This window comes from Perca fluviatilis, chromosome 15 (assembly GCF_010015445.1).
Source record: "Perca fluviatilis chromosome 15, GENO_Pfluv_1.0, whole genome shotgun sequence".
NCBI lineage: Eukaryota > Metazoa > Chordata > Actinopteri > Perciformes > Percidae > Perca > Perca fluviatilis.
Window position 1 is genome coordinate 6,793,249 of NC_053126.1, and position 14,419 is coordinate 6,807,667.

General features: G+C 40.4%; 1 protein-coding gene across 1 annotated transcript in view; it reads right to left on the bottom strand.

Moving 5' to 3' along the window:
* The window catches only part of arhgdig (Rho GDP dissociation inhibitor (GDI) gamma), a 28,657-nt gene extending 20,369 nt beyond the window's left edge, over window positions 1-8,288 (bottom strand). Inside the window, exon 1 of the mRNA XM_039823650.1 lies at window positions 7,793-8,288. Within this exon, the coding sequence (XP_039679584.1) occupies window positions 7,793-7,988 (196 nt within the window). The 5' untranslated portion in view covers window positions 7,989-8,288. The remainder of the gene's footprint in view (window positions 1-7,792) is intronic.
* Between the last annotated feature and the right edge of the window lie 6,131 nt (window positions 8,289-14,419).

Consider the following 14,419-nt stretch of genomic DNA (forward strand, 5'->3'; position numbering starts at 1 on the left):
GTGTGTGTGTGTGTGTTTGTCTGTCTATTCTTGTAGCCTACATGTGTGGACATGTGTGTGTGTGTGTGTGTGTGTGTGTGTGTGTGTGTGTGTGTGTGTGTGTGTGTGTGTGTGTGTGTGTCTCAGCCCCCCATCTGTGATGTGATATTAACTGGTGGATTTTCTTTGATGGCCATAAAACTGCCTCATTACCCCAGCAGCTTCTGAAATCTTCTGAAGTCTTCTGCATCATTACACACATGACCTGCTGTCAAATATGTGCTACACGAGTAAATCGGCACTTGCGTTTTTTACAGGAAAGCTTCAAATCAAGGAAGGTGAGGATTTTCATTCATTTATTCATTGATTCACTTTTTTATTTTACACAAAATAAAAGTGAGACGGGACATGTGTCTAAAGATGCATATTACTGGGAAACAAACAGACATACTGTACAAAACAGGGCCAAAACACATATTTGTATTATTTATGTGGATTTGGAGGCCCCTCTGGGTGTAGTGTGAATGCCAAAACCTTATAGTCAAATAACTCAGACTTTTACCTATCACCTGTGTTGGGGATTTCCTCCTCTGTGTCCCCCCCTTTTGGGACAATGTGTCTGACTCCAAATAAAAGACCTATATATCCCCACGCATTCGTTAAATTGGAATTAGATTGATCCTAAGCAAGAGCCAAATAAGACGATAAGATAAAGTCAAATACATTCGTTTAATCAGTCAAGCATCGGAGTTTCAATACACAGATCTGTGGGATCACAAAGCACGCAGAGACTCAGTTTACCAAAAAGCCAGAGCCGGTCCACGTATCTCTAGACTGTCAGACCTCAATAGCCCCGATCTATTCTTCCCCTCATCTCTTACACTTTCTTTCTTGGGCCCCCTCTTCTTCTTCCGCACCGGGACTGCTATCTTCACACAACACCCGCCAGGCTGTATTATGTCTCGTCTTGATTTGCTCTCACGCGAAGCGGTACATTCTGCTCCTGTTTCAATTATTACTCAATGTACTTTGCTCGAGGTCACTGTGACTCTAACTATCTTATAGTTATGGCTTAAACTAAATAAGCATACACCAAAACACACATGATCTCTTATGGAAACATTTTACATTCTTATTTATCTGCAATTAGTAAGAACATTATTCTGCACCTGCTAAGTTAAAACCCTGTAGCCACATATGCAGAAGGAATATTTAGTTTTGCAGCTGTTACACTAAGACAGAGGATCCACAGCCAGTATGTACAAGCACAAGACACAGACAGATAAACCAACATGTTTAGGAAAAACCAACACCGCAATCTGTCTTGGCAGGGGAGAGGTTGCTTCAGGGGAAGAAGGATTCAAAGAGGTCTGCTCACACGAGACCACACACACACACACACACACACTGAACATGTTCTGTTGGTTCCTCGTTGACATGAGCCTTTCACAAACGTCTGTATCCAGATTGTGAATAACCCTATTGTAGCTGGAAGGCAGATTTTGACATCTTCAGAAAGCCCCTGCTAGCTGTTTACCCCATTTCCAGTCTTTATGCTAAGCTAAGATGAGCTAAGCTAAGTTAACTGCGCCCCTTGTGATTTTTTTCCAAATGTCACCACAGACATCAAGGTTTATCTGTGTTTTAAGCCCCCAGCGTCTAAGACAATCCTAGTGCCTTAGACAATGGTTAGGGTTATGGTTAGGTTTAGGTTTAGGTTAAGGTTAAGGTTAGGGTTAGGGTTAGGGTTAGGGTTAGGTGCTTTGAAGTCAACGGTCGCAGTGCTGCCTTGAAGTCGATTAGGCAATGGTTATGGTTAGGTTTGAGGGGCACGGGCACAAGGGGACTAGGTTAGGGTTAGGGTTAGGTGCCTTTAAGTCAACGGTCGCCGCGTTGCCTGGAAGGAAACGTTGGGGGCTTAAAACACCACTGAGCGCCACCAAGGGCTTTCATCAGTAGGCCATAGGCTCAGTCCCCAATGTTTTACCTCATTCGGCGATAGATAGTGACTTATTTATTTAAATAAAACTCTCCAAGATTATTACGTTTTAAATAATCAAAGTTAAACTGCTCTTCTTTTTCCTCAGCAGCCTTCCTCTGTTTTAACAATCACTCCCTGTCTGCCTCCTCTTTCCTTAACCCAGATAACTGTTCACTGTGTCAGGAAAACACTTCTTCATCACTATGTGTGTGTCTACCATGTGTGTGTGTTTGTGCCCTAAGCGTTGATTTGCTGTTTTTATAGTCCTTTGAGGCCCGCTGTCACTGCTCTGTTCTAATACTATAACGAGACTTCTGGGACACTAAAACACACACATGCACACATTAATCTTTTAGGTCTCTGCAAAGCCAATAACAGCTTCTACAATGAAGGTAAAGGAAGAATGATCAAAATAACAGCATTACAGCAGGCCATGAGCAGGGTTTGCCTCCATCTCTAAGGCTGCTGTCAGTGCGTGGCCTTTTCTGCCACAACACGACCAGAATCAATATGTCACCTGCAAGATTTCCATGTAAGGCTGCAGACACCCCGTCAACACTGGAGACACTCATAACACTTCATCATGTTAACCAGCAAATCATTGAAATCTCATTTCCCTCGTGTTACCTTGTTGATGAAAGGCTGAGATGACAAACAAATGATACCAGCTGCTGTTATTGGTGATAAACACACTGAGGATGTCTCATGACACTGTAGATTCTGTAGCACATTGTATCACTGCAGACCTGACACCTTCACTACTCAATATGATTTGCTTGTAATGTTACAGTTTTCAAGGATGATTACAGGCCTTTTCACCTAAGACCTAAATGTGTTTTTGCAGTTTTAAAATGGCATTAAATGCTGTAGTGTGATGCAGTAATCCAGTTCACGTGCAATGTCTCTATAGCAGTGGTGGCTGAAAGGTTAAAGAAGCGAGCTTGTGATTGGGAGGTCATCAGTTCAATCCCCTGACTGACAAGATAAAAAAATCTGGGTGGGGTGAAAGTGAAAGAGCAGTGCTTTTACCTTCCTTATTACCACCACTGAAGCCCTTAAGCAAGGCCCTTAACCCCAATCACTCCAGTGGAGCCAGTGGAGATCAGACTGTGGTTGTACTGGGCAACTTCCAGGTATGAATGTGTAAGGCCGGTTACATATTGCCTGCGTGGCTTTTCTGTTGCGTGTCAGCTGCGTGGATTTTTCTATGTCGTTACACACCAGAAACGTGTCTGATGCGGTGCTGCTGCTGCTAGCCTTGTCTGGACACATGTATGTGTCCCATTGATAAAATGAAATACCATGTTAAACATAAATATATACTGATTTGATTACAGCAAAGACAACGTCGGCAGTATTGATACTGGCTACAGAATATTTCGTTCTGTATTGACAGGTGCAATATTAGAAAATCAATTTTTTTTTTGTATTACATTTATATATCTGCATTTATATCAAAAAGTAGAGCCTTTCAAACATTAACATGTCATTTATTGTGATTATTACATTATGTGATCAGGGTGTTCCTGCAAAAGAGAGGCTTCCTCTCAGTGAACCTTCCCCGAATAAATAAAGGTTAAAAAAATAAATTAAAAAAAAATAAAATATATATATATAAATATATATATATACAGAATAATGTCATAATGTCATAATATATATATATATATATATATATATATATATATATATATATATATATATATATTATGCCATTATTCTGATAGAAATGACAAAAACTAACTCAACACCAAAACATAATGACCTGTTTTAAGTGTCACTTTACTGTAACCTTTAAAAGAAAAAATAACACTATCTTACTCATACAAATGAAATGTTTAATTAATATGCAATAAAACGCACCTTTATTCAAGTTAATACACTTTGGGGTTTTGTTGCTACAGCTTTTCTAGTCTGGTACAACTGGTATCTTATGGTGGCTAATGTTAGCTAATGTTAGCAAACTTACTAAACACTGCTGTGTAACAGCACACTGAAGAAGTCAGGTTGCTCACTTCATCACAAAGTAAAACAAGTGAGCACACCATAACGAGCCTGAAAGAAGTGAACATTCAATGTGTCGTCTTGTAATTGGAACTTGTGACCATAGTGGCTGCCGTTCACCAAAAGTTACATAATCTTGCTAAAAAAGTAAGAAAAACTACTTTGATCTCAATACTATTATTTCTTTTTTTTTTACTCCAGTTTTGCCATTTACTGTATGCAGTAGGCTATATAGCCTACAGTATGTACAATGGAAATTACTCTGATTATACTTCTGCTAAAAGCAATCACGCTAACATCATCAGAGCAGCATGTGAATGTGTCATAAGTCCTATTCACATGGGACTAGTAGTACCAAGTACCTTGGGACCTCTAATAATTTGTAATAATTACAGAGGTTGTCTGTGATCTAAATCTCGTGCGAATCGTGTCAGTAATTTGTTAAGTACAAATTCCACTGCAAATTACCTACCATATTTCGCCAAACACAGAGGTGATATTTGTCGCGTGTGAATCGGCATCTCTGTTATCCAGGGTTGTACTGGCTGCATTGGCAATTATGAAAGCCTTGACATCATATGTGGGGGATAAGAAACCCTCATTCAAAATCCCTTTGAGATTTGTAGCAACACTAATAACTAAAAATCCAGACTTGAAACATAATTACAATTAAAGATGCAATGCAATACTAACATTGTCTGCCTTTACAAACACCATTTTGGGGACTAAACATCACAGCTCGACAAAAGAGGCCATGGGAAAGTCGAGTGGTAGCAGCTAGCTCAGACGTGTCTGCAATGACAGAAGACCAGGGAGGACTGAAAGCTGTACACGTTTTTAGACGGCAAAGATTACAACAAAAAAATTGAAAAAATGACTTTATACGTGAGCGTTGGTGAATTTTTACGGATATGGACGAGACCAAGTTATGATGTAGCAGGTACCTGCTCTGCTGCCCTTTTAAATCTTCATGGAAGCTGTAGTTTTTTCTCTGCTAAAACAGTGAAGACTCAATTTATATTAGCAACTGTATAATATTCTAATTTGTCTCAGAATATGAACAGTAAACTCTAAGATTGCATTGTGTTACAGAAGCTAGTGAAACAAGAGGATAGCCCATACATGACGTCATGAGTTTAGACAGAAAGCAAACACATACACACAAAAAAAAAAAAAACACACACACACACACACACACACACACACACACACACACACACACACACACACACACACACACACACACACAGACAGCTTCATAGAGACAGCAGGTTGTCTAATTGACTAACTTGATTGGTCTTGTATGTGTCTGCTCACCCGTACAACCTCATTTAACACTGCTGGGACAAAAGGAAAGAGGATGAGGAATGATGTGAGAAGTAGATGCAGTTACTTAAACACGTCTGACAAGCTGACAGCATGTGTGAGTGTGTTTGAATATAGCAGAAGGGAGCAGGTAAGGAGAGAAGAGAGGGAGTAAGATGAGTGTAAGCAGGTAAGGAAGGAGGCAGATAAGGCTTAGAAAGTGAGGTATGGAGGTTGTGTTATTTAATCCGACAGTGGGAGATAGAGGGAGAAAGAGAACAGGAGGGACAGAGGGGAGACAAAGGGAGAGAAATGAAGAGAGGAAGAGGGTGGTAAAAAGTGAGGGAGGATTAGAGAAAAAATTAAAAGCTAGAGAGACAGAAAAAAAGGAGAGAAAGGGATTTCAATTAGCCCGTTTGAACGCTTGTTGCTCGCTTCCTGCGCCGGTCTTTGCTGATTGACAGCTCACGAAGAGTGTTCTGCCACATGGGCCTCACCCACTCACCCACTCTCTCTTTACCACGCACGCGCACACACACACACACACACACACACACACACACACACACACACACACACACACACACACATACACGCACACACACACACACACACACACACACACACACACACACACACACACACACACACACACACACACACACACACACACACACAGTTTCTTTCCTGGTAACAGCTGCTGACAGAACATGTAGATCGCATCCACCAACATTTCCCTTTGTTTCTTTTCTTTTGTGTTTAACCCCTCTTCTGCTTCATCTTCCATCCACTTATCTCCCTCCTCCTCTCCTTATGACTTCCCCCTACTCGTTTTTCTCTCTTCTTATTTTTCTCTTCACCTTTTCCAAAAACCTCTTTACCTTGATGTTTCTCGCCCTCCTTCCTCCTCGCTTCGTCATTTTGCTTCCTACTCTCGCCGTTTATCTTCCACTCAGTCACCTCCCACGTTCACATCATAATCTCCTCCTCCTCCTCATTTTTCAAAACTCAATCTCAGCCAAGTGGTTTTTTTTGACAAGATTTGATGTGGCACAGTCACAAAAAACAGCACAGACAGCATTATTCACTTAGATTCCCTGTGTATGGTTGGTTCTCGCTTGAAGCAGTTTTTCTGTTTCTTGACATTAGAGAAATGATGCAAAAACAGCAATGAAAATATATATATATTTTTTGTAATGATGGAGTGATCACGTGATGAAAGATTCAGTGCTTCAACAGTGGCTCTCTGAGATGTTTTATGAAATGAAGAACGGTTGAAGTTCAGGGCGCCTGCATTGAAACACTAAATCGATAGACATGAAGGTCTTGTCGGTGACTCCTTGGATTCTGACTGGAGCAGAGCGAGCAATTCAAATGGCTGTTAGGAATTCACAGAGTTAATGGAACCAATTATTCACGGACACCTTGGATCTTAAATCACCTTTCATTTCCACTTCCGAGACCTTCGCTTGAAAATGATCTCTCATTTTCTTCTGTTTCTTCTCTCCTAATTGTCTCTGTGGTTTTCTCTCTCTCTCTGTCTCTCTCTCTTTTCAAATTACTTCACTCACTTTCTCTTTCTCTATCCCTCTATGCCATTTTATCTTTATCTCACAAAACACACTCTTATACACACACCTGTGAGGGGAAACCCCAGGACTGTTCCACCATCTGTAACTGCTCAGCACTACTGCAGTGTAGTGAACACACACATACACACAGAAAGGGAGAGGGAAAAAGAGAGAAAAAGAGAGAGAGAGAGAGAGAGAGAGATGCCTTGTAAATGTAGTACTGTTGTAAATATAAAAGTATAAAAATACTGTTAGACATGGTACCATCACTTGACTCCTGCATACGCTGTGTCATCACACACACACTCAGCTGCTCCCTCCGCCAACATTTCTCATGAACACAAACGCGCATGTATGTGAGCTGAAACATAATTACAATTAAAAGCCGGCAGCACACACACACACACACACACACACACACACACACACACACAAACACACACACACATAAACAAAAACAAACACACACACACATACACATAGTATATAGCGTAATAAGTGATCAATAGCTATTGATCTGCCACCTTTGGCTTGTCTTGGCAGCGCTTCATGTTAGACATAAAAATGTCCACACCGGCCAGCGGATAGAGATGTATGATACACACACACACACACACACACACACACACACACACACACACACACACACACACACACACACACACACACACACACACACACACACACACACACACACACACTCGAGCACATACACAGAAGAACATCCTTTAAAACAAACCCACACACCCTTAATTTAAATTGTATTTCTAAATGTATTTCTATTTTATGAATACTTTAAAAACAAACACCATACAATAGATAATTCATGTGCAGTATAATAAATATGAAATACTATAATAACAGTGAAGTTATAATGATTTACTAGAGCATGCACAAACACACACACACACACACACACACACACACACACACAGACACAGACACGCCTCACCTCTGTAGCACATTGTTAACCACAGCATCTCCAGCACCTGACCCCCAAACTCACACACGTCCAATCCCAGCATGATGACTCTCTGCGGGGCTGCACTCTGTGTGACGGCTGGCAGAAGAAAAACCAGAAAACTGGGGAAACCTCCACAGGTAGCAACAAAGTAGCAGAGCAGGGACGGATTAAAGAGGAAGACCATCCACAAAAGTCTTGGATTTGGAAAGAAAAGGGAGGGGTCAGATGAGCATCTCCTCACCGGAGGAAATAAAAAAATAAATGTAGTTGGAGGGGTTAAAGGGGAATAGTAAAGGGCTGGCGTGAGAGAGACTGATGCAGGGTGTGGGTGTGGATGTGATGGGGATGTGTGTGAGCAAGAGAGAGAGACGATGGAGGGAGGGAGGGAGGGTGAGGGAGAAGCAGCCGGCTTTCTGCACTTCTTCTTCTCTTTCGTAAGCTAAAGCTCAAAAAAAAGAAAGAAATCTAAAGGCTAAAATCATCAGCTGTTGTTTTTTTTTTTTTTGCATGCAGCTGCAGCGAGGATGCTGGGAGCGGTGGCAGGCAGACGCAGGTTTAGCCGGCAGGGCTGTCTGCAGCAGCAGCAGCAGTGTGCGTGTGTGTGTGTGTGTTTATGTGTATGTGCTACTCAGACTGGCTATTGATTCGCAGACGAGCGGTGAACCGTCATCAGCCCAGAGACTGCAATGAGCTCATCCTTTACCCCCTCCTTTCTCTTTCTCTCTTTCCCTCCCTCATTCACTGTTCCTCGCCTCCCCTCCTCATTCCTTCTCACGCACCCCCCTCAACTCTTTCATGCTTTTACTTTCCTCTTCATATTTCATCACTTATACAAATTCTCGTGTTGTCCACTCTCTCCCTCCACCCATTCATCACTGTGTCACGCCATCTCTCTCTGTGTCTCTATTTATCTTATCCGCCCCCCCCTTCATCTTCTTCTTTATCTCCCTCTGTCTTTTAGTGACCACACCCTGTCAGACGTATGCCTCCTGCTCTCATCTTTTTTACATTCAATCTTTTTCTCCTTCATCAATTCGTCTTTTTTCCTTTTTCCTCAGTTGTTTGCGTTCCCCTCCGAGGCTGTAGAATACAAAAAGGGGTTGCTTCTCCCACATGACAATCAGACACCTTTGCTTCCACCCACACACACACACACACACACACACACACACACACACACACACACACACACACACACACACACACACACCTTGTTAATCCGTCATTCAGAGGTTGTGCAGCTGACATGTAGCATGCTATGTGAGACAACTTTCTTTTCTGTCCTTCATTCTCTCAGACTCCTCAAACCTAAGCATGAGATTGTTTTACACCCACATATATACATTTACTTTCATAATTACAGAAACATGCAGAAATGGGGATATGGTTGGTAGTGGATTCAATATATTGTCAAAAACTGTTCACAATTCCTCAAACACAATTCCTCCAATGAATTTTGCCTCCCAAAAATCCAGAATTTGACTTAAATAACAGTTTCTGAGAAATTCCACATACATCAACTGTAAGCTGACCCAGATTTGCTTTATCACATTACGATTAATGTTTCAACTCAAGAAACAGACTGATATTAGTGAAATGGGCCAGTTTGATAAATGAGGGATGTCCGCTCGTGTGGTTGGAAAGAAAATGAAAATTAGCGAGGGAGGAAGGGAGAGTGAGCGGAGATAAAAAAAAAAAAAAAAAAAATAGAGGAAGAAGAGAGACAGAGCTGAGGCTGTGTCTTGATACAGACTCAATTTGGAGTTTCTCTTCTTGTCAGCAGAAAACGGTGAGCTCATATTGGAGCAGAGATTGGATGGTTTTTGGTTCAAGCTATAGTTGGTTCAAGCTATGCTCTGCCTCTTTCTGTTGTTGTTGTATTTTTTATTTTTTGCTGTTTTTTATTTTTTTTTTTTTTTGTATTATTACAATATATCTGGACAATACAGGTCTTTCATTGAATTAATTAGATATCATGTGTTGTGGTTACTCTGTCATTTTTTTTTGATCTATATAAATGTCTTAGATTCTGTTTTCATTTCTGGTTTCTTGAGAAAACTACTTTTCATAATTAACATGAAAAAAAACTGGAAGAAGTTAAAGATTATGAATATTTACACATCATCATTTATAATAATTGGGTCCAAATATTGACCCCGGTGGCATCATGTCAAGCATCTATCTGGTGTATTTTACAAGAGGACATGGAAATATACAATTTAGGGGATTTAATTTTTATACTTCTAGTATGTGTGCTTTAAAAACTTATACCCTATTACATTTTGCATACACTGGGACATCCCCAGCTGCCTACAGTAATAGTCTTAATAATAGACAATGATCATTGAACAGCATGCATGCACTAAGCTGAAAGTTTAAAGGCCGACCCTGAGCAAGTGTCTAAAATATAAGAATAATCTGCACAGAAACTGAATCTATTTGTGAATAGATAAAGATTATTCTAAAGAGATTTCAGAGATCATTTCATAAATAATAGAAGTAGTAATAGTAATAGTTTCACAATGTATAAAAAGTACACGTCATGTGGTTTCCTGAATTAAAATCACAAAATGCTGAGGTAAAATAAACTCCCCTCAAACTGGAAAAAATCTTAAGCCTCATTGTACAAATCCATCGTTTTAAAATGGTTAACGACAGTGAAAACTGATTTAATATTGTCGCCTTGCCCTACCAATCACCCCTGTCAGTGTCAGCAGAGGGTCTTTCTCCTGTCTGTCCTAAAGCAAGCTGTGCTATAAACCCATTACTTTCATATCACTTTATGGAAATATAAATCAGCAGCAGCAGTGGGCCCCAGTGGAATGAGTGACATAAATAAAACCAGTGCTTGAACAAGAATGGTGTCATAAAGTTTGTCTCCTTTACTGTACAGTACATACCCAAATGTTTTACTCAAACAGGAAACACCTGATAACATGCTGTGCAGGCAGCGGCCGAGGACCTGCTGTGCTCAGGTGTTATCTTTATAACATAAAGTCAATAGCTCAACCTTCAACTGAACCAGTCCATCACTTATCTGTTTAGGCAAATACAGGAATACTACTTTGAAAAGATATAGCTGGTTATGAAACCAGTGCATACAAACTTAACTATTAAATATAAATAAATGCAGGTCAACATAAAGACATAGCTTGACATCTTGGGAGATGTTTTTATTGGTGTCTTGCCGAGCTAGCCTGGCTCTGTCAAACTGTATCAATATCCACCATCCAGCACCTTTAAAGGTCCCATGACATGGTGCTCTTTGGATGCTTTTATATAGGCCTTAGTGGTCCCCTAATACTGTATCTGAAGTCTCTTTTATATAGACCTTAGTGGTCCCCTAATACTGTATCTGAAGTCTCTTTTATATAGGCCTTAGTGGTCCCCTAATACTGTATCTGAAGTCTCTTTATATAGACCTTAGTGGTCCCCTAATACTGTATCTGAAGTCTCTTTTATATAGACCTTAGTGGTCCCCTAATACTGTATCTGAAGTCTCTTTTATATAGACCTTAGTGGTCCCCTAATACTGGATCTGAAGTCTCTTTTATATAGACCTTAGTGGTCCCCTAATACTGTATCTGAAGTCTCTTTTATATAGACCTTAGTGGTCCCCTAATACTGTATCTGAAGTCTCTTTCCTGAAATTCAGCCTTGGTGCAGAATTACAGCCACTAGAGCCAGTCCCACAATGAGCTTTCCTTAGTATGTGCCATTTCTGTGTCTGTAGCTATTGAGGAGGAGAGTGGGGGTGCAAGTGTGGGGGTCGGCCCATCTGAGCTTTCATTTTCTCAAAGGCAGAGCAGGATACCCAGGGCTCAGTTTACACCTATCGCCATTTGTAGCCACTGGGGGACCATAGGCAGGCTGGGGGAAACGCATATTAATGTTAAAAAACCTCATAAAGTGAAATTTTCATGCCATGGGACCTTTAAAGCTCACGAATGGTGGTGAAGAGGGCTAGCTCTGGGGAGAGGAGGATGTTAGCCAGGCTGGCATCAATCATGGGCAACACCTCTCGCCCCCTACATGAGACTGTGAGTTCCCTGAGCAGCTCCTTCAGCAGCCGACTGCTGCACCCCAAGTGCAAGAAGGAGTGCTAGGTCCCCTCATTCCATTTCTATTCATCTGTATATCTGTGTTTATATACTGTCTGTTTATATAACGGTGTTTATTGTGTGAATATGTTTGTTTTATTACTATTATTATATAACTAATTCTATTTCTTATACATTATGTATATTTTTTTATCCTATGTCTACTTCATGTGTATTTGTGTTATTCTGATGTGTGTAAATTTTTTTTCTTTTGAGCTGCTGCAGCACAGGAATTTCCCCAGTGTGGGATTAATAAAGTCTGTCTTATCTTATCTTAATTAACATGTTATTTCTGGTTTGTTTCATTTGCACAAAAAGCAATGTGTAAAACCAACAAGTTGTGGCAAATAGTGCTAGTTATGTCTCTCACCGTTCATAAACTCACGGTCAGCAGTTATTTTCAAGAAAAGGTCTCCTGTCATTGTTTTGCTACTACTACTGCTGTTTTCTGGTACTGTCTTTATTTATTTATCTGTCATTTATACAGTATTTTTAACTACATCGAGAGAAGCCATGCAAAAAAGTCTAAGTGTCTAAATGTATAATAACAAGAAAAGATTCTGATTCTGATACGGTGTACGGTTGCTGCTGACGGCCGAGGAAAAACAATTATCATACAGTAACACACCTCAAATTGAATTCAGGGAATGATATCACATGGATTTGCAAGTGTAATCTGCATTGATTTGGCAAGTTATTCCATTAAGCTGTGGGTACATGAGCTCTGGTAATTGCTTTCTCTCTCTCTCTCACACACACACACAATACACATAGTGCGTGGCACTATCTTTGTGGGGACCCATCATTGACATAATGCATTCCCTAGCCCCTTACCCTAACCTTAACCATCACAACTAAATGCCTAACCTTAACCCTTACCCTCACCCTAACCATAACCTAATTCTAACCCTAATCCTAAAACCAAGTCTTAACCCTCAAACAACCCTTTAAAGTTGTGGGGTCCAACATTTTGGCCCCACAAAGCTGTCCGGACCCCACAATTATACTGTATTCCCAGTTTTTGGACCACACAAATATAATTAAACAAGAACACACACACACACACACACACACAGAGTATGTAAGCTATACACTCGGGCTGCGTCTAAATGGTTTTCAGACAGACGCATATTGGTAGGGGAGCATTTATCTCTGCTTATTGTGGAAGGAATAATATGACTAATTTGGAGCCCAATCAACCATAACCACCTGATATAGTCAGACTGAGAATGACCGAATGAATAACCCAGATGCTAATTCTCTGAGGGAATGAATAATAAAATGTGTTAGAGGAAGTCGCCGGGCAACGATGAATGAATAAATACAAAGGTGTTTGTCAAGGAATGATTGAAGAAGCATTGAGGTAATCAAGGGTGGTAATCAAGTTTGTCAGGGGATGAAGGAATGAGTAAGAGGCTTTCTTTGTCAGGGGATGAGTATCGTTGTACGACTCAATTTATCAAAAGGCAGAGGAGGCGTTTCAGAGGGTAGTATTGGCAATAATGGGACACAAAACCAGACTATATCGTGATAAACTATGCACAGTCTGCAACTACACACACACACACACACACACACACACACACACACACACACACACACACACACACACACACACACACACACACACACACACACACACACACACACACACACACACACACACACACACACACACACACACACACACACACACAGAAAGTCACGCGCGATGCAAACATTGTTTTGTTTGTATTGGTTTGTTTTTGGCCGTGCCAGCAGAGTGGCTCTAGGCAAGTGTGACCACTTTTGTCCAGACTGAAATATCTCAACATCTACTAGAGGGATTGCCTTTAAACATTATACAGACATTCATGATTACTAGAGGATGAATCCCACTGACTTTGGTGTTCCCTTAACTTTTCATCTAGTGATACTTTTGGGTCAGATATTTTAATTTGTACGACCAAATACCGACAAAACTAACGTCATTACCATCAGCCTCAGCTTTGTGTTTAGTGCTAATACCGGTAAGCAAATGTTAGCATGCTTACATGCTAAACTAAGTTGGTGAACATAGTTAACATTACACCTGCTTTTAGCTTTTGGCATGAGCATGTTAGCATACTGACGTTAGCTTTTAGCTCAAAGCACCACTGTAGGCTACCTATGTACGTACAGCCTCATAGAGCAGCTAGCTAGTGCTTGTTTTCAGTTGCACTTTGTATTTACTCATGTTACACAAGACCATTCAATTAGATAACATAGTCAGATACAGTATACTATTAAGGAACCATTTAGTCAATACGATGTCAGAAAATACTCATAGCAACATCCAAAAGCTCAAGGTAAGGTCTTTAAATTGCTTGTTTAAAAAAAACAAAAAAAGGTCCAAAACCCAAATATATATTTAAATTATAGTGATATAAATTAGAGAAAAACACCAAACCTTTGAGAAGTGGAAACAGCAAAAAGTCTGGATTACTGTACTACATCACACAGATACGGTATATCATGTACAATACAGAAGTCACTT